The sequence below is a fragment of the Panthera uncia genome, chromosome B4 (assembly GCF_023721935.1).
Source record: "Panthera uncia isolate 11264 chromosome B4, Puncia_PCG_1.0, whole genome shotgun sequence".
Lineage (NCBI taxonomy): Eukaryota > Metazoa > Chordata > Mammalia > Carnivora > Felidae > Panthera > Panthera uncia.
Genome location: NC_064809.1, coordinates 13,140,135 through 13,161,684, shown reverse-complemented (window position 1 = coordinate 13,161,684; position 21,550 = coordinate 13,140,135). Strand labels below are relative to the sequence as shown.

At 45.4% G+C, this 21,550-nt stretch overlaps 1 protein-coding gene across 4 annotated transcripts in view; it reads left to right on the top strand.

Annotated features, from left to right (window-relative positions):
* FAM107B (family with sequence similarity 107 member B) overlaps nt 1-21,550 on the top strand; it is a 160,005-nt gene that overhangs the window by 90,923 nt on the left and 47,532 nt on the right. The window contains exon 1 of one of the 4 annotated variants that reach the window (XM_049624631.1): nt 7,032-7,692. The exons of 2 other annotated variants lie outside the window; for them this stretch is intronic. Coding sequence is in view for 1 of the 2 variants with exons in the window: in XM_049624628.1 (XP_049480585.1) it covers nt 20,404-20,449 (46 nt within the window). In the remaining variant the exon portion in view is untranslated. Of the gene's footprint in view, nt 1-7,031; nt 7,693-19,462; nt 20,450-21,550 lie in introns of those variants that run through there. One more of the 4 variants, XM_049624628.1, reaches the window with a different exon arrangement.

Below are 21,550 nucleotides of genomic sequence, written 5' to 3'. Positions count from 1 at the left end.
GCCACCCAGGTGCCTTTCCATCAGATATATTGAAACAAAGAAAGGTGAGAAGCCAAAAGAAACTCGACAGAACTCTCCAGGCAGTCAAGGCGGTAGGTAGAGGACCGCTCAAGACTGCAACAGGGAGGTTGCCACTTGGGTGTTGGTCCTATGTTTTCTCCCAGTACACAGGTAACTTGCTTCGAATGCTGATTTTCCTGCTCAGAGCAGTGACTTTATGCTTTTTACATGAATGGGTTTCAGATGAAGCTGGGGGCTGTTGGAAACCTATTGGCAAAAATTGTTAACTAGAGGAACCTGTAAACTTCTTCTTTGGGTAACCCCAGGAACTGCCTCTTTTTCTACCAACTGTGAATCTTGTGAGTCTTCCTACCTGAGGGTTTCCTCTTCCTGTACAGGACCTGGTGGGGCCCAGCCATCCGTACCCTACTTTCTGCCGATGCGCCCTTTCATCGCGGGGCGCCTGAACGTGCAGTTTCAGAAGCATCAGACGGCAAACGGTGGTGGAAACCCAGGGACCTGTAGAATTCCCAACTCCCCAGTGTAGCTGTCCACCTGTTAACTTAAAAATGTCTTCTACAGTAGGTTTCTTCAGACTGGGTTCAGAACAGAGCCCACACTTGCATTTGATTGTGAGCATCCTGAAGCTTTTTAACTCTGGAGAGCTCTTCTGCCCCACCCTTCTCTCCCTAAGCTATTGATTTGTTGAGGAATCAGGTCAGTTGTCTTGGAGAGTGGCCCACATTCTGGACTTGGAACATTAAACCTGTTCCACTCGTCTCTGTAGGTCTGTACACCGGAAATTAGCCCTCGAGCTGGATTAGATTCATGTCCAGTTATTTGGGTAGGATCAGTTTGTTGGTGGGGTTGTGTATTTCACGTTGCACCATCTCAGGAAAACGGGTGTCTCCCTTTCGGTGATACCGTGGCGGGTCACTGCGTTCACGGGGTGACTACTTGATCCTTCCACTGTGAATTTCCACTTCGTCCTTTCCCCTAATGTCTGTTAGTCCCTGTTGAGGACTCTTACCCAAATCACGTATTTCATGAGAGTTTGTTGATCCTTCTTTCTTCATGAACATCGTTAGTGAGAGGGATATGGAATTTACACTGGCCAGGGATCGGGGAAAGCCAGCCATGTTGATGCAGCTTAGGGACGTCTAGAGGATTAATAGAGAAGCAAAATTGGTCTGGCTTCATCCAGGTATTGTGCGTGAATACTTCTTATCATTAGAGCGAATTGCCTTTTGCACAATCTTTTATGAATGCTACTGTGTCAGGTTAATTTTATTGTAAGTTTTGCTTAGTTAGCAGCAGCATTAAATCCTGTCCTGTTGCTTACATAACTTGGGTGCCTGGCCGCCGCCTAAATTAGGAGCTTATAACGTGGGTTTGTGATCGAATTCCATGCGATGGTGCACACCATGGCAGATTATCCTTCTGAATAGTCACTTTAAATCTCCTGACGTGTAAGGACATTTAAGCCCCATCTTTCCTTAGAAAAGGTAAGTCATTGATGAGTTTAAAACAGCGGGAGGAGAATGATAAATCTGAATTAGTTTAGTTTCTCTTCCACCCTGATTTAAGAGAAATAGATTCAGTGGCAACTTTTTGGCTTCATTGTTGGGCTCAGAAGGGATAGATTCTTGCAGTGTTTCCAACAGGAAGTAATTGAGAGCTCCTTTGAAAGGAGGGTAGTTATGGCAAATGAATTTAATTTACATATGCTCCATCGCTCCAGGACACAGCACACACACTATACCAGCATTCTGATTTGGGGACAGCCTCGTTTGAAAGCCACTGGAAGGGCAACACATGGATTCTTTTGCCACGTATTCCTTTTTTGCCACTGTGTGTTCCTGGAAACCACTTGTGAGAGGGATCGTCACGAAGCAGGTTCTGGGGTTCCCATAAGGCACAGTCTCACACTGTGCAGTTGTGTTTATGATCACACACTTGGTATCAATCAAGTCATGGCTGTGAATGATAAATCCTAAAAGAAAGGTGTGGGTACCAGAAGCCTAAAAGTTTGAAGTTGTTAACCACGTCACGTTGTCAGAAAGGGTTTGAGCTTGGAGAAGCCATGGAGATCAAGACTCCTCCTTTGTTAGTGAATAATCTGATACTCAGCCACGAAAACCAGCTTGCCTCAGACCACACAGCTCATTATGGGTGGAGACGGAACGGAGCTCAGTCCAGAATGACAGTCACTAAGACTCAGTGTTTCTTGTGCACATGCTAAGTGCTTTATGTGTGTCACTCTTTTGATCCTCATCTCATGACTCTATTTTACTGAGGAGGACACTGGGATCTAGAGACCTTGAGTAACTAATCCAAGACCACATGAAACTCTTATATGCTTGCTCCAGAGAATGTGTACTAGCTACCTGTGGCACCACCTTTCTTCACCCCTTCTTTCTTTTCCCCCTTCCTTCCTTGCTTCCTTCCTTCCTCTTTATGATTATTTTTTAAACCATTATTCTTTACTAAAGGGATGCCTTATTCCTTGTGGCCCATAAACATTACCATTCTAGAGCCTTCTACATACTCTAAAAATTTACATTAAAAATCTATAAGCTCTAATTTATTGCAAATATGGCCAATGGAAAGTGATGCACTTGCCGTAATAAGTATTTAAGTAATTAATATGTTTATTTAGTAAGTAGTTCTGCTTGGCTTCTTAGCATGGTGAGCTCTTAGGTGATAGATTGTTTAGGACTTAAGAGATACCTAGGTAGGTTTGAACGGGTGGCTTTTTTCTTTTGACAAATGCCCTGTGCCAACCCACAGCCTTAAAGACATAATTCCTTTGATCATTACTCACAACAGATTGCCCCTCATCCTTTAACTGCTTGAAAACATCTCCGAGGCACTGGCTGGTGGTGAGGTCTGGGAAGCAGCAGTTTCTGGGCTGAGAGCCTCGCCCTCTCCTGCTCCTCCTCTTCCATGTTGGGTTTTCTGAGCATTAGCCTCTTGCTTCTAATGAATGAAAGATTCACCTTTTTCTCTGTCCACACTGTTCCCGAAGAGCCTGGTGTGGGTGCCACAGGGGTGTTCATTAGACCAGTTGGTCTGTGTTAACTGAGTACGCAGGGAGGGGGAATGCGGAGACACTGCTAATGACCGGGGACATGTCCCCTTGGATGTCTCTTGTACTCTGCTCTGTTGGTGACTTTAAACAATTTGCAGTAAAACAAAAACACAGTTGGCTTTGCAGCTGTCCGTATATATGCCCAGAATAGGGATTTTTTTGTTTTGTTTGATTTAAATGCTTCTAAATTGCATTCTTCGTGAGCTTCCTGTTTGATTTGTACAGCTGAAATCTGTAATGATTGGATCTACCAAGACTTTTTTTTCCCTTCTTTCTCCATTTGTGCCAGAAACAAAACAGCTTACAAATAGTCCTGAACATGTTGCATACATGTGCTTCTTGGTGAGCCCTAGTGCATAGCTGACTAACTTCACATCCTGCCTATTTATAGCCTCTTCAGAATAATTGTAAAACGTTAGATATTCCCTCTACGAACCTCATGTAGATAAACACGACTCTTTAAATGGAGACAAATGAGTTTTTACCCATAGATGTTTCCCTTGATAATCCTCTTTAAATACACACCCACCATTTTCTCGGAAGTGTGTGGCTCTAGTCACCAGCCCCTGCTAAAGTGTTTCCAGTAGTCACAGGATTGACTGGGGGATGAGGCCTCACAGAACATGGAGCTCTCATGGGGCAGCTGAAGCTCACCGGTGCTGAGTAGACTAGCGTCTCACAGCCCCTTAGTGCCTGTGAAGGACTAGAACTCTCTTCCCTTGGTCCCCAGTTCAGTATGGCTTCCTTCGCTCTCCCTCGCCTTGCCTCGCCCTGCCTACTGCCTGTGCTGGCAGTTGCCACCACAGCAGAATATAAACCAAAATCAAAATTTCCTAGTTACTGGGGTGAGGGTGATGATTTTATTGCAGAAAAAGAATAATGTTAGAGGAAAAAAAACCAACTCACAATTCTGTCATCCTAGGAAACTGTCTTTTTTATTGATGTGTTTGTTCTTAGTGCTTGTTCATACTAATATAAAATCTTAGAGATATTAAACTAGTTATTTGTAACCCCAACAAAAGCCGAGGAGTTCGTTTGAATGTATGACAACTATTGTGGACTCTTGCCAGTTCACATTTTGACTTTGAGTGCAACAACTTCCTAGGAGTAAATAAATTAATGATTTTTTTCTAAATGAATAAATATGTAAGAATGTATTTTTGTAAGTAAATATATGAGAATGTAGTTCTCTAGGAACAAGTTTATGAGTTCTTTCCATGATTGTGGAAAGATGCTGTTCACATTACCTCCCTGCAAGGCTTTGTAAAGTGTTGGTTATCATTGGGGCACCTGGGTGGCTCAGTCTGTTAAACATCCGACTTTGGCTCAAGTCATGATCTCATAGCTCGTGAGTTTGAGCCCCATGTAGGGCTCTGTGCTGACAACTCAGAGCCTGGAGCCTGCTTCAGATTCTCTGTCTCCTTCCCTCTCTGCCCCTCCCCTGTTCGGACTCTGTCTCTCTCAAAAATAGTAAACATAAAAAATTTTAAAAAGTGTTGGTTATCATTTATTCAAACACTTGCATACTAGAAAGAACATGAGGCTTATTTTAGGTAGGCCTGGTGTAGTGTAGTAAGTTCCTTGACCTCTGTGAACTCCAGTTTTCTCATCTCTACAATGTGACTATTAGGCAGGGAATGCAGGTAAAGCCCCTGGCACCATGCCTGCGTGTAGGTATTAACAAATGGTAGTGTTCTTCCTTTGTGTGCTCCCCCCAAGCTGGTGTCTGGATATGACCTCATACGTGATTGTTTTCAATCACGCAGTGGAACAAAATATTCAGTCCCATCGGACTCCACTAGAGTTTGCCCAAGGTTTGGGGTGAGTGCCCACTTCACCTGTACCATCATCCTGGGCCTTCTGTACCTGAAGTGCTGAGCCAGTTTTATAAGTGCTGGTAGAACAGAGAGATGGCTTAGGAAGTTGGGGGTGAAGGGCCAAGGCTGGACTCTGGGCCCTAACTGGAGAGTGGAAGAGCGAACACTGGACCTGAAGGTATGGATATGGCTGTGTTAGTCAGCTCAGGGGCTACAACAAATACCATAGACTGGGTGGCATAAACAGTGGACGTGTATTTCTCACAGCTCTGGAGGTGGGAAGTCCAAGTTCGAGGTGCTGAGACATATGGTGTCTGGTGAGGGCCCTCTTCCTGGTTTGCACGTATGCAAGACAGATGGCCGTCACATGGCGGTGAGAGAGGTCATTTCTTGTCTCTTCTTCTAAAGGCACTAATCCCATTCACAAGGGCTCCACTCTCGTGACCTAAACGCCTCCCAGAGGCCCCACCTCCAGATACCATCACAGTGGACTTTAGGGCTTCAACATAGGAATTTTGGGGAGATGTAAACATTCAGCCCAGAGCAATGGCCAAGCTGAACAGAGGTTTAGAATCTGTGGACAGGCAAAGTTCTTAGAAACCAGGATGTGTTCTGCACAGAAGGTACGATTTCAGTGGTGCAGCCTGCAAAGTGGAAGTAAGGAGGACGTGGTGAGTGGGCTGGGAACATCAGCCGGCAGAGGAGAAAATCAGGTCAGTAGGTCACCAGTAACCTGGAGTTGGCAGTGATGCCCAGTGGAGGTCCTTGCCTGGTTCGTTTGTGGGTCATGGGCTCCTGTAAGCGCAGGGACTGACTGCTGGGTGAGGGGTCCAGGGTTAGTGACTAATGGCAGGAGAGAGCAGCCCACCGGGTTCATACACAGGGATGAGGTACCTTCTGTTTTGTCTGGGATAAGCTTGGTTTGTGTCTTTTGTGTCATGTATAATTATTAGTAGAGCCTTCCTCTGGACTCCAAAGTGACCTGGTATCATTGACAAATAATTTAGCTTCCTAGGTACACGTCCATGGTTGCAGATAAGTGTTTGTTGTGTGTTTGAGCAAAGGTCCCCATTAAAGGGTTGACTGACATGAGGTTCTCTGGTAAGCCCATGGCTTCCTGCCTCATTGGAGGAGCTTGGCTCCCATCTCTTTGTCTGCTTATTATTTGGATTCCAAAGAACATCCTGCATTACGGTTTTCAGCGTTCTTTTCTCTCTGGGTTTATGTTTTTTTCAGTGACTGTTTTGGCAGCAGTCCATGAGCTGTTCCCTGTAATCCGGTCACACCTAGTGGCACCATCATCGCACCTCTTTGCCTGGACCTCCTTGGGGGGTTGTGCTTTCCCTGGGGCTCCTGCAGTGCCTCAGCTCCACCTAATGCCTGGGACTAGTGAGAGGCAGAAAGGAGTGAGAGAGGCGAGGACGCTTGGCCTCCTTTTACTACTCAGCCTGCTTAGAAGGGTCTTATGAAGTCTTGGCTGCCTGGCAGTTGGGGTGTGCAGCAATGGCAGGGGGGAACAGGGCTCAGTGCCATCTGGGTACTGTTGATAACATACCTGTGTGTGTCTCTTGTTCCCCTTGGCACGGGTTCTCTGTCCCTTCTGCTAAGAGCTCCATTCCCCAAAAGAGTTGCTGTTCCTTCTTGAAGTTCCAGAAGCACCATTTGATGTGGGTGCCGGCATCACACAGCACGTCTTCCTGTTTGAGACTGCTTCGTTTATGATGGAACGGAGTGAAAGGTTCCACGCACTCGGGCGCCCCAGGGTGAGAAGGCAGGGCTCTCCCACACATTGTCCCTACTGGCAGGTGCTTTTCCTCCTTTGGATTTCTGTGAGGTCCCCTGCTCACGGATTGCATGTTTCCGTGCCTGATTGGAAACTCTGAGTTTGGGGACCCTCTCATCCTCTCATCTTGGCCTCCAGAGTGCTGCTGCTTAAATTCTGCCATTGCGAGTCAGACACTGAAGGGCCCACGGGGTTCAGGCGTGTAGATGGGGCTGGGCTGGCTTCAGTCATGCCGTTCACACTATAAAACACACGAGGAGTGCTCGGCCCCTGTTTCAGACTCAGAGTGCTAGGAGTTCCTTTATTATTTTCTTTAATATTTATTTATTTTGAGAGAGAGAGATAGTGAGCAAGGGAGAGGCAGAGAGAGAGGGAGACAGAGAATCTCAAGCAGGCTCTGCACTGCCAGTGCGGAGCAAGAAGTTCCTTTTAAAAGGCCTCCATTTACATCCTGTTTTATATCATTTTAGTCGCACATTTCCTGAGCTGAAACCCTCCCTCCTAAGAACTAGCCTAGAAACATCCCTCCCCCCGCCCACCACCATCACCACCACCACCCCTTACAGCAGATCCTTTTGGGGGAAAGGACTGTCTTGTACGTTGGGCTGTGTCCCCGGGCCCAGTGATCCCCTGAGGACTGTCCCATCCACGTTGGAACACAGAGGGCCCTCCTGGTGAGTGGACAATGTACGGTTGTGGGTTTGCCTGCCCTTTGCTTCTGTTGCTTCACTTCCTTCACGAGCGTTTCCCCTTTCTTCCTGGCGGCTGGTGTTGGCAACTCAGCACGCAGGTTGGCAGGCTGGCCCAGCCTCTTCTACTTCCTCCAGCCCCCCTCACCCTGTGACTTGGGGTGGGGTGGCATGTCAGGCCACAACTTCCGTGGCCCCTTGTAAAACAAACGGAGAGCTACACACAGCCAGCTTGCGATCTTCCCCAGATGAAAGAATGCTGAAACGTAAAAGGAGGGCAGCCGGTGGGTGGGTGGCTGTCTGCCCAGAAAGGTGAGCTTACATCCTGTTTTTGGAGTCCTGCGGTCCGTACTGTGGTTCTCTGCATGTCATGTCACTTGTCATTAATGAGCAGATTCTTTCTCCTGTATGCTTAGCTCTGGGTTACATATATCTCCCTAAAGAGTCCTGACTCTGGATCTTAAGACACAGGTTGTCTTTTCAGCCAAATGGGGAAGGCTATGTCTTCCCCTCTCTCCCTGGGTAACTTTTGTCAAATGTTTAATTTTTCACTGTCCAGTTCTTTAAAATTTTTTTTTTTTCAACATTTTTTATTTATTTTTGGGACAGAGAGAGACAGAGCATGAACGGGGGAGGGGCAGAGAGAGAGGGAGACACAGAATCGGAAACAGGCTCCAGGCTCCGAGCCATCAGCCCAGAGCCCGACGCGGGGCTCGAACTCACGGACCGCGAGATCGTGACCTGGCTGAAGTCGGACGCTTAACCGACTGCGCCACCCAGGCGCCCCTGTCCAGTTCTTTAAAGAGAAGCAGTGTGATTTGGCATCCTCTGGGATCAGAGTGCTTGGGCCCACCTTCCGGGTCTTCAGGTTACAGCTCTGTCAGTAAAATGGGGATAATAGTGTACACTTGATCGAGTTTTACAGAAATAACAACGAGCACATTAATAGTGTGCCTGCCTACAGCCAGCAATCAGGTGAAGGTTGAAAAACGTGGGTATGTTATTAATGACGCCCACCTCACCATTCTGGTTTTGTTTTTAGAAGAACTGTTACCTGTCTCCTAGAGGGATGGCCACTGTCTATTCGCTAGTGATGTCCAGGGTAAATTGAGAACGAGGCATGCATTTCTGGGGACGACGGCAAAGAGTATTTGAGATCGGCAGTGCCCCAGAAAAGCCGATCTCTTTGGTAACCTGTGGCAAGTGGGATGATGATGATGTACTCTGCGACTGAAGACAGGATTTTATTCTAATGCATCATAACCTGGAGTTTCAGTGGCTGTCACGAGCAGTGTGTGGTCAGTATGCCAAATCTGAAACTGCCCACCTGGGCGAGCAGCCTGCACAATCTCCAGCATTAATCCTGAGCGCCCTACTGTGTGTCTTCTTACAGGAACTGGGCATTGGTTCCACAGCTATTATGGGCGTGGACACCCGCAGGTGCAGCTGAAGTGAGATGGTCCCTGGAACCTCCCAGGGGCTTTATAATGCTGGGACAGGGGGGTCGCTGTAAGGAGTTGATTTCCACCGCGTTTGGTGGTGTAGAACTCTGATTCCTGAATCAGCCATTTCTCCAAGTGTTGGAGTGCATCAGAAGCTGGTCTGGCTCCTGCCACCTCCCTGACCTAGTTTCCAACCACTTTCCTCCTCCCCTCGCTCCAGCCACATTGGCCTCTTTTCTGTTTTTCCTAAACAGGCCAAGCACACGCTTGCCCAGGGTGTGTGGGGATCTCCAGATCCTCTCTCTGGAAAGCTCATCCCAGATATTGAGAGGCCTCTCCATCACCCCTTATAAAATAGGCCCCCTGACCTGCACCCTCTTACCCTGCTTTATTCGTTTTCCTAACACTTGACCAGACTCACTGCGGATACCTTATAAGCTCCTTTGCTTCTTGCTTGTCTTTCCCCTCCCCCTGTACCCCCAGTAGAAGATGAAGTGCATGAAACGGGTGTTTCCAGTAACAAGGACTCTGCTTTGTTCTTGGTTTGCTGTTACCCCAGGTGTTCTCCCACTGGAGGCGATGCCTAAGCCTTCTCTACTGCCCAAGCAACACGGGATAAGAGTTCCTTAGGTTTTAGTCCTCAAGTATAACTAAATCGTTTGTCTTCTCAGTAAGGAAGGAAATATTTGGGAAGAAAATTCTGCAGAATGCATTATTTTAAGTTCCATTTTGGTATGAAGTCAGGATCTTGGGAGGCCAAGTACGAGGATCACATTAGCATTTCCTTTTGGTAAATTAAAATGAATGAAAGGCCAGTGAATTAAGGGCCAAGCATAATCCTATGGCTTTGGCCTTTAACAGTTTGCATTTTTTTAAATTGAAAATAGCCATGTGCTCCGTGGGCTTTTATTTGTGGGTAAATGAGCAGGGGATGCTGTTTACACTGTCGCTCATTGTTCACACTTTAGCTGTTTCTTCTGTAGTGTGGCCTTGACTTTTAAATTCCATGTATTTGGTTGCACACATGATTTATTTTGAGGTACCCCATCTCTTTGGAAAGAAGAACTGGGGAATGACAAAACGATTTTATCCGTGTCTCATCCCAGGTATTGAGTAGTCAACCTGGTTTTGAGATTCTGTTGCCTCTGTGTGTTTTTCCTTGGGTGATGCTACTGACGGAAAGTTCTGTGTTCGCTTAGAGTTTCCATTTGTTTGGCTGATAAGCTCAGGGAAGCAATTTTAGGGTCGTTTGCCAGCTGGGCAGGGAGGTAGGAACTTGTAAGTCATGAGTAGGGTTTGGAGGTGAATCTTTCATGGGTTTTATCTGGTTTATTCTTAATCTGGTAAGATTTTGGTTACTTTGCAGTAGAAGGCTTCAGAAGGAATCTGCACTGTAATAGGGAAAACAGACAACTGGCTTCTGAATATTAAAATACAGTTTCTTTAAGCATTGCTGTTTCCAACAGATTGGAGTCCGTTTATTCAGTAACTGTGCCTTCCTGTGTTTAGAGACTTAACGTCAGTTGCTGTGGATGTTGAGAAGTGATGCTTAAATAGCAAAACCTACTTTTGAGAAGCTTACGTTATAATAAATGAGTTTTCAAAATCGGTGTGTCACTTTGGTAACTGTTTCATAAACCATTAAGGAAATATCTTTTCTCTTAGAAAATCAGTTTATTTACTGACTTGAGCTTAATGCATAACTTAATGAGGGGTGTCCTTTCCTGGTGTCTGGTTCCAGGGTTTTTCCGAGATGTCTGTAGAAATTAATAGCAAGTGAATGTGGGGTTTGTTGTTGTTGTTTTGTTTTTTTGCTTTGTTATAATTTTGGTGAAGTCTTAAGATTTGTGAACAGGGCTGTCCTTTTTAGTGCACGTTTGAACAAAAACATGGTCTATTTTGTGGAGAGAGTGATTGGAAGAGGGATTTCGGATGGTTGGTAAATTGCAGGTGAATCAAATCACTGCCTTCTGTGAGTTGGCATTTGATTGTGTCAGTGTTAGTTATCAATGATTAGTCAGGCATGATGTGCCTACTTCTCTTCTGCCTCTCCCTCATCTTAATCTCTTCCAAAATTGTCATGTTTGTCTTTGACTGAACAGGAACTCCCTACGCTTTGTTCTGGTGACTGAGGTGTGGTTTGTTTTCTAGCCTTATCAGTGGCCCTTACTTGCTTCCTGATAGTGGACTGACTATAGATCCTAAATAAAGAATCCTATTATTGACTTTATAGCAAGGAGCAAAAAGTGAACAGTTTGCCAAGATCCCATCTCTTGTCATGTTTGAGATGGATTTTTCTTCCCCGAGTAAAGACCGGTCATATTTGTAAGCTGGTAGTATTATTTCAGCATCTTAGACGGAAATGTGTGTCCATGATAGAGAAGGAACTTGTTTATTGTATGCTTTTCTTCTGTATATTTCTTTTTTTAAACATGTTTACTTATTTATTTTGAGATAGAGAGGGATAAAAAAGGGAGAGAGAGAATCCTAAGCGTGGAGCCTGACGTAGGGCTCGAGTCTACGAACCTGTGACATTATGACCTGAGCCGAAATCCAGAGTCCTATGCTTAACCGCCTGAGTAACCCAGGCATCCCTCTTCTGTATATTTCTAACCTTGAGAATATCACTTAGAGAGATTTGGCAAGGTGAGGAAAGATGAATAAAAATGGATTGAGTTTGTGGAAATGTAGTAACTTAGGTTTATTAAACTCCTAATGGAAGACCCAGTGTCCTGGGCACAGATCGGTATGCAGGATATTTACCCTTGGGGAGCTTACATCTGTTAGGGAGGCTAGGCCCATGCTTGGGTTTAACAAATAGGGTAGACAAAGTAGTTGCTCATTCGTTGCAAGTGAAGTTGGCACCATTTTGCTTATTGAGCTTGCCTGATTGGGAAAGGGCTTTGTACTTTCATGTACTTGGACTAAAGATGGAGACCCCTGTGACGCCCTGTCTAAGCACAGAAATAGGTGCCAGCTGTAGGACTGAGACCATTTGGGAAGAACTGAGGAAAGGGGCCACATTCTTACTGGTGTTAATGCTAATACCTTTAATAAAACTTAATTTAACTCCTTGTATCTCCTGGCCTGCAGCCATAAAAACATTAGTCGCCCAAAGATGGTTATTTGGAGAAAAAATGTCTTTAACATTGGAGTTATATGTGAATAGAAAATTGTGGATTGTAAGTGCATATGTTCATTTACATTTGTGGAAAAGACGTTGGGCCTGCTTATCCAGGGTTGCCTCTGTGGATGTGTGTTGTCATAAATATAGCTTTATAGATCTGAGTTTAAAGGACTTGGCATTTGAGGACACTGGGTGTGAAATCAGGGTAAGAGAACACGGCCCCTGCTACCATTTTTTGAGAGCTGAAATCCTCAGCTCTCAACTTAAAAAAAAAAGCAGGGGCAGACACTGTGCTATCAGTCAGCATGTCTTTGAGATAAAAAGAGTTTTTAAAAAGAAATAATTTTTTGATCAAAGAGAGCCTTGGATGATTATACACTTTTTGAGCTCCTGCTTGAAATCGGTGTTTATTCTTTTTCCTACTTTTTAATAGTAGTGACACATATTAACCCCAGAATACTTTGGGAAGATTTTTCTAAATTTTCCAATAACATCCCCTTTTCCTAGTGATCTGATAATGTCTATTCTTAACTAAATTTTCACAGTGTTCTCAACTTTTTCGTCAACACACATTTTTGGGGGCATTGTGACTTTAATTTATTAATAAACATCCCTGTTCCTGTTTTATAGTTGGAGCAAACTAAGACTCAGTAGTATATGTTGAGTGCAGCGTTAGGATTCTAGCTGTAAAGAAAAACAAAACTGCCCAGTCTCTCCTCCTGTGGTTCTCCTTTACTCTGACACACCACTGCCACGCTCACCACTTGTGACACCAGGTGTGTGGGGGGTTTTCCCCACTAAGCGTTTCTCAGTGACCTCAGCTGTGTGTCCTGCAATTTAACTCAGTTCTGATGTTCTCTGCCTGGATGTGGTCCCACGTGACGGCCACCTCCCCGCTTCAGACACCAGCTGCAAGTATTTGGTTCCCAGGTTACCTCCAACTTCTGCCCTGCTTGGCCACACATTAGAGGTTCCCGTGACCTCCTCCCCCTCGGATTTGATTATGTGTTAGAATGGCTCACAGAACTCAGGGAAACACTTGATTACCAGTTTATTGAAGGATATGGTGGAGGATACAGATGAAAACCCAGGTGAAGAAATACATAGGGCAAGGTCTAGGAGGGGCCTGAGTGCAGGAGCTTCTGTCTCATAGATTCGAGGTGCATCACCCCCCGGTGTATGGGTGTATTCACCGGCCCAGAAGCTCTTTGAGCCCCGAATGCTGGGAATTTTTATGGAGGCTTCCTCATGGAGGCATGATCAATTATTAACTTTCTGAGAACTGAGGGCTGGGGCTGAAAATTCCAAGTTTCTGATCGTGGGTTGGTCTTTCTGGTGACCAGCCCCCATCAGGAGTACACCCAGAGTTGCCTCAGTAGGACAAAAGATGCCTCCATTGCTCTTACCACTTAGGAATTTACCCTGGTTTCAGAGCCCCGTTCAGTGGGGTCAAAGACCAACCCCTAGAATGAGAGATTCTCCTAGTGCTAGATTTTTGGAACTCTGTGTCAGGAAGTCGGGGCAGAGACTAATACATGTATTTTTTACTATCTCACACGAATGCTACAGAATACTACTGGAAATATTTTTCCTAGTTGTTCCAGTTTCATTAATACCATGTCATATAGAAGGCTTTCATTTTTTAGGGGAGTTTCTCAGCTGTTCACTCTCAGCTTTGTTTTTTATTGTGTTAACATAACATAAAATTTGTCATTTTTTAAATGGTTTTTTAATTTTGAGTATAGTTGACACACAACAATCTTAACCATTTTTAAGCATATGGTTCAATGCCATTTAGTATATTCACATTAAAAAACTTTTTATGTTTATTTATTTATTTTGAGAGAGAGAGAGAATGAGTGGGGGAGGAGCAGAGAGAGAGAGGGAGAAAGAATCCCAAGCAGGGTCCACACTGTCCGTGCAGAGCCAGATGCAGAGCTTGAACTCACAAACCATGAGATCATGACTTGAGCCGAAACTAGGAGCCGGACACTTAACCGACTGAGCCACCCAGGTGCCCCAGTGCATTCACATTGTTGTGCAGACATCATGACCATACCTCTCCAGAACTTTCTCATCTTCCCAAATGGAAATTCTGTACTCATTAGACAAAACACTAACTCCCTGTTCTCTCCCATCCCCAGCCCTGGCAACCCCCATTCTACTTTCTGTCTCTCTAAATTTGATTTTTGTAGATACCTCATATAAATGGAATGATACGGTATTCATCTTTGTGTGTCTGCCTTATTTCAGTCAGCACACTATCATCATCGTTCATTCCTGTTGTAACAGGTGTCAGAATTTCCTTCCTCCCTTCCTTATTTATTTTGAGAAAGAGAGAAAGAATCCCAAGCAGGCCCCATGCTATCAGTGCAGAGCCTGATGCGGGGCTCCATGTCAGGAACTGTGAGACCATGATCTGAGCCAAAATCAAGAGTTGGACGCTTAACCAACTGAACCATCCAGGTGCCCCAGAATTTCATTCTTTTTAAAGGCTGAGTAATATTCCACTATGTATGTCTATACACATCTTGTTTACATATCTATCTTTGATGGATCTCTTATTTTATACCGCGGGTCACAATCAGTACTATTAATAACATAAAACACCATAGGAAATATGTACCGTATTAGGGATCAGTATGGTTGGGTGAAACATGTGTGTGGTTTACTAAACCCTGTTGGTTGTCCATGTTTTTTCACAGGTGGAATAGACCTGAAATCTTAAGTATCAGGTCTTATGACACTTCGCAGGTGGGGAGGTACGCCATGTTTTCTGTGCTGTGGGAGGGGCAGATAGAAAGAAGGAGCAGGAAGAGCTGACTGACTCGTCCACAGTGATACATTTGGAAGGAATGCTCGTGAATCACATGTGAGCCAAGCAGCATGGTTTGTAAACAGTTTTCAGGGTTTTCCATGGAGCCTCCTCCTGTACTGCCCCTCAGGTTCTTTCTGTGTCACTGCTGTGTCAAGCTTGATTGGGGAGCGAGTGTACTGTGGGCCAGCACTGAAGTTAGCTCACTAAATATGTCTCGCGTGTGCCTCCCCAATGGTAATTTCGCACCCTGTGCCTTGGTCTAGATTTGATATTTCCTAATAATTTAATAACAATCTAGACCTAGAAGGAAATGTCTCTGGTTTAGAGAGGTGGACCATTCCTTGCCCAGAGTTTCACGCAGGTCGTTGGACAGAATTGGGACCAGAGCTCAAGGCCCTTCTTCCTCTGGTTGTAGTTTTTCATTGTGTTAAACATTTCCCCCACAATAGAAAATTCCCAGCACATTTCGTAAGTAGACCATATGTCATGAATTATGATCCTTAGGAGCTCAAGTTTTAGTTGCCTTAAAGCCTTCATGCTGTAGGTATTGGTGGTGGCGTTACAATGAATATTAAAGCCTAACCTCTTGTAGTTGGGGAGGGTGACTGAGTTGGAAAGGTGACTGAGCATGGTTAGGGTGTGTGAGTGTTGGGCAGGGGACGGTGCACATGCAGGCTTGGGGAGACCCCCATGCATTTGACTTGTTTATATACATGTATTGTCACAGCACTTAAAGAGGGCACTGATTCATAGGTGGAAGTGTTTGCTTTTGTTATTAGATTTCAGTGAATGTGTGTAGAAGGTATTTGCTTTCAAGCAGAGTAGCTGCTCTCTTATGCACATTCTGCTTGTGCTGCCAGAGACAGCATGTTCCATTGGTCTGGAAGGTCAGTAACTGGTACCAGAGTTGGAACAGTTTGTTTTGCATTGTTTGCTCGTTTCTATGCCTCATGAGGTCATTCATTTGCACACAGAGATGGATATGCCAACTTTCCCGCCTTCTGGACTTGCTACAACATCTCCCTTTGAAGTTGAACTTTGTCTGTTTTGATTTTCGGAAAGAGAGCTTCTTGGGGAGGGGCAAGTGGTGGTGGTAAATTCTTGTTTGGGGGACTTTTCCTTCCCTCTCCAAGGCACCACCGCTATTGGGAGGTGCATTCTTGCCCGGATCTTTTTATCTGTTGCCTTGAGTGAGGAGCCTGCAAATATCCAGAGTTTAGCGTTCATTCTCAGTAACCCGTTTGTTTTCAGGAACCTATTGTTGCTTGTGCCTTGAGTAGGTGACAAGTGTAGTGCAATTTCTTGGGCAAACTTTGTCTTACTAAAGGTTGGGTTTTTTTTTTTTAAACTTTGAATGATTGGGGGGGTGGGGGGCTCCTGGGTGGCTCAGTTGGTTGAGCATCCGACTTCAGCTCAGGTCATAATCTCACAGCTCATGAGTTCGAGTCCCGCGTGGGGCTCTGTGCTGGCAGCCCGGAGCCTGGAGCCTGCTTCGGATTCTGTCTCCTCCTCTCTGCCCCTCCCCAACTTGCACTCTGTTTCTTTCTGTCTCTCAAAAAGAAATAAACATTAAAAATTTTTTTAAAAAGCATTAAAACTTTGGATGATCATGAATAAAGCCTAAACAAGAAAATGTGTATCTGAGGTAGGAATAAATGTTGAGATCTTCCCATGGGTCACTGAATAGTCTTTCAGATGTGTGAACTTGAACTTGTGGGTTTAACAGAACAGGAGACCTGTATGATACGAGGCTAAATAAAAAGTGACATCTTGTTACAGTTTTGGACATCATGTCTTTGCCAGGGAGAGCGTTCTGTAAGAGGCTGTTTTTCCCCCCTGAAGATTTCTTCAAATGCCCAACCATCTCTGCCATACTCTGGATGAGTTGTACTTTACCTTTTAGAAATATCTTTTGTGTGTCCAGTATGTTTTATCCCCATGTATTTATTCATCCTCTATTCAATGTTTGGGACCCCGATGATTAAATTGTGGAATTTTTTGGAAGATACGCGCTTCTGGTAAAAATGTCACTATTCCATGGACATTATGGGATGGATAAGTATTTTGAAGTATTTCATTTTAGCTAAATAGCACTTGATTTGCAATTGTTTTGCTCATTGCTTTCCCCTTCTCCCTAGTACTTGTGGATAGAAAAAACACACGTGTGCAGGAACAGCAAACCGCTCTGACAGGCTCCGAGTTGAATTTGCTTCTTGTTCCTTGGTGGGATCACGAAAGATTGGGTTCTTGGGTGTCCATCATGAAACCGTTCAGTCTCTGTCAATACCTGTCTGAGACGACAAGGGTTGTAAATACTCTCCTTCATCGTGGTGTAATATTTTCACAGTGGCTTTGACTTGTCTTGCTACCTATTCCCGCACCACACTGCTGCCTGGCACAAATATTTGGTGACAGTGTAATGTTGATAGAGACCAGTAGATCTCTCTGTCCCCTTCCTATACTGGCTTTTGGGTTTTTTTGGGTTTGGGTTTTGTTTTTTGTTTTTTGTTTTTTTGGTAGGTGCATTTGCAATGTCTTTTCATTGGAGAAAAAAAATATGAGTTACCCTTATTAACATAGGGTTCCTATCTTCCTTGTTCACATTCACATTTATTTATATATAAATCAAATTTTATATATTCTGGCTTAACTTTTGAAAGCTTTACTTTATAAAAGAATTCTCTTTCTGTAGTAATGAAACTAATTTAAAAATATTTACTTGTTGGTAACTGCCTTTGTAGGAAATGAACCTGGTTGGTGGGAGTTTCTGTTCCAGGGTCTGTGTGCTGGTTTTTGAGGAGTTCTGGCTTAACCAGCCTGTGTGGTGGGGGCTGTGCTGGGGCTGTGCTGGGGCTCATAAGCTACCCTATGAGAATAGGGGCCCATTTTCCTTCATGAAGCCTGGTCTTGAATTAATGAGAGGACGGGGAGAGAGGGCTTGTTTGTGGGCTGTGTGAGGGGTGGCAAAGGGCCCTCGGTTTCCTTCCCAGGCCCAACCTGTTGAGTAACCATCGGATCTCCTGGCACTTGTGAGCTTACTGTGCTTTTTTGTTTGGTTAGTTCTCCTGCCCCACCCAAGGCCTGGCTGAACTCTGTCTTCTCCAGAACTTGAGAGCAAGGTTAGACTGAATAGAAGTACTCGAATTGTTCTTCAGTTGAGAAAGTTTTTCTGCATATATATTTTTGTAAATAAGGCTAAAAAGTTTTTGTTGAAACAGTGTTCTATTATTGAGTCTTTCTGAGCTTCTACAGGACTTAAATCTCCAGATGGTATATACTCTTAATACCTATGCATGCTTGCACATGTGCATAAACACACACACACACAAACACACGCCAGAAAACACAACTCCCTGTGACACAGCACAACATAGCACATATTCTCTCCTTCTCTGTTCCACGGTGATGTGATAACTTTGGCACTTGATTGTCAAGAAATATATTCTGTACTCGGTTTCTGTATTAGTTATTGGCCTCATATCAGTTAAATCCATGAGGATTTTCTGGATTCAGGTAACTTACAAGTTATTAGTGAAATGTGAGAGGTTTAAGGAGAATCTCAGGGTTGGGTGAAGGTTTGAATATCAGAAAAAAATGATTATTTGTGAAACAGACATCTGAGTATTGAGTCCCAAGCAGAAAGGACTTTTAGATAAGGACCAGAGGAACACCTGGTGGAGCTTAGAAAATTCCTAATTTCTTTTCTTCAGGATAAATGTGTATACACCACATAGCAGTCTCATTGTGTTAAAGTACACCTGTGCTTGTGTCCCACAGACTTCCTGGGACACCAGCTGCTTTGGAGTGCCATTTAGTATGTCACCAGCAGCCACCCCACACCCCACACGGGGTTACCTCCCACCCTATTCCCTCTCTCCCTGCAGTTACCTCCGTGGGCTCCTGTAGCCCTGGAACTCCAGGGACTTTCCTCTGAGGACTGTCCTGTGCTTCCCCTTCTTACCCTAGATTTTTGCACTTGCCTCGTGCTGTGACTCCTGCTCCGTGATCAGCCTGCTTATCCTCCAGAAGTCTTCACCTCCTGGTCCTAATGGAACCCGGCTCTTGGAGTTTGCTGCTGTCTGTGCCCTGGTGGGCACAGATGGCACCTTCTGCCACACCCAGATAGCGCCCCGGGTCCTCGTGGCTGCTTTCACATCCTTCCTCTCTCACTCCTTGGCCTTCTGGGCTTGCTATGGTTAGTGATCATCTCCTGCCATCTGTGCAGTCATTTACTAGTCCTAGCTCCAAAGTTTTGGCCCCTGGGCGGCAGTCTCCTGCTCCAGCCTTCAGGAGTTGTTAGAGCTCATCAGTTGATCCCAGTGGCCTCCAAGGTGGGTGACCAGCAGGCCTCATTTGCCTGGGACTGGGGGCTGGGGCTTTCTTCAGGGATCACTTTCAGTTATAGAACCATCCCAGTTTCCCCAGACACGGGACTTTCAATGCTCAAACTGGAACGGGTGGATCACCCTCAAAGAGTCACTGTCCGAGATCTTGCTAACACGGTGAGCTGCTTTGGGTCTGAAATTTGTAGGCTCCAGAACCTTCAATCCAGTTCCTCTGATGGGCTGTCCCAGGTGACGTCAGATATTTGCCCTTCTGGGTCCATTTCGAGCCCCTTGTCCTGCTCCCACCCTCAGTGTCAGTCACGGTGCCTCTGGTTTCTGACTCCACGGCCAACGTTTCACGGTGCCCTTCTCAGTACACCAAATCCCCTTTTCCCTTCTGCCTGCTGTGAGGGCACATCCCAACCCTGGAGGATGGGGCAGCTCACTGTCCCCATGTCTGTGCCTGGACTGCCAGTTTCTGCCAGACCACGTCACAGATGCCACTGTAAGATCCTGGTCCCCACCTTCACCAGGGACTTAGGCCTGCTAGGAAATTAAATGTTTTCCTCCTCAGCACTCCTGCTCTCCACGGTGGCTCTGTCCAACCTTCTCAACATGCAAATCTCCAACTTTATAGTCAGCTACGTCCCTGCTTGTCCCTCGCTGTCGGCAGACCATCCTTTCACCACTAATAAAATGGTCATTTCCAGGCTGTGCCCTCTTCTTCCCACTGCCCCTCTGCAAATCTGCCCATTCTTGGATCCTTTCTTATTTTTCTGTTGATGGTGCAAAAAGTATCCCCCTCACTTCCTGAAAATCAGTTTCTCTCCCACCTCCTGTTTCCACCTCTGCCCTGGTGTTTCTTTATCATAAGGATTTGCCAATGCTCACGTCTTTCCCGTCTTAAAAACAGAATACAATGGACACCGTGAAACCCTTACCTTCCCTGATGCCCTGCACTTTGGCTACTACTTTCTGTCTCCTTCCCTTTGATGAAACGTCTGGAGAGGATATTCTCCTTTCTGGTTTGTACTTCGTTCCCTACTGCTGGATGACAAATTATCATAAATGTAGTGGCTTAAAATGACATGCATTTATTATCTCACCATTTCTGTGGGTCAGGAATCCAGGCCTAGCATATCTGAGTTCTGTGCTTCAGGCTGTGGTCCATGGGTGTACAGGGCTGTGGTCTCATCCGAGGCTCACCTGGGGAAGAATTGCTTCTAAGCTCACGGAGGTTATTGGCAGAATTCATTTCTTTGCAGTCATGGGGCTTAAGTTGCCCTCTGTTCCTACGGGTCCCTGTACTTCATGGTCCATGGGGTTCCACTTACTTCATGGCAGCTCCTGACAGCTGGTAAGAGAGAGACTCCAGCAAGATGTAATAATCATGGGAGTGATAATCCTGTCACTTTTGCCACATCCTGTTGGGTGGAAGTGAGTCACGGGTCCTACTTCCACTCAGAGGGAAGGGGTTGTACTAGGGGATGAGAGGTGGGGGATGAGGTTCATGGGGGCCTCCTTGGTCTCTCCACCACATGCCTCATGTCTCAATTTGCTCATTCCCATTCACTCCTCACACTACTGTATTCCTTTTTTTTTTTTTTTTTCCCCTTATCTCCACCACTTTACTGAAACTGCTCTCAGGCAGAATTTGCTACATAGTGTGCTGAGTTTAGTGCAAAATGAGAATGCAGGGTTCCTTGTTCAAAAATTATTAAGAATTTCAAGATGGTGGCAGCAAAGCATGAAACCACGTCCCAGGTGCATGCTCGCGAAGCCAGCCTTGAAGGAAAGTCATCCTCCCTATTGCTGAGTTCAGAGGGTGCTTGCTTGTGCTCTTGATGGACCGCTCAGCAGTTTTTGCTGAACACAATTTACCGCGGCTGAGAACGTGTTCCTCTGTGCAGTAGTCGCCTATCTCTGAGCCCTGAGCCCTGGATTCCCTGCTCTTCCTGGGTACTCCCCTTCGGTCTCTTTCGCAGGCTCCTCTTCACCCGTCCTGTAGATTGTGGGCTCCCAAGTCCGTGTATCTAGCCTGTTTGTGACTCTCGAGCTCAAGCACTTATGCCAGTGCCTCCTTTACACATTCACTTGCATGTTTTATGGGCATCAAAAGTGCAGCATGTCTAAAACTCCTATTTTCTCTGATCCACCAAGCTTGTTTCTCCATTTTGGTGGCTGGCTTCATTGTCTCCCCAGGTGAGTTTTGATTTCATTATATATAAATCCCTGCCTTTGAGCTCCTTCTTTGTTTTTCTGATTAATCTTAAACTTCTTAAGATCTGTGCTGCCACATGTCCATGAAGGGTTGGCCACCGGGACTGATTTCATCCCGAAGGTCTTCTCGACATCTGCAGCCTGTTGTCTCAGGGTTTCCTGGGCTTCCTCTGTTACTACCCAATGTAGTTCATTGCTGCTGCTTCCTTAGTTAAGTGTCTGCTTCCCCCATTAGCAT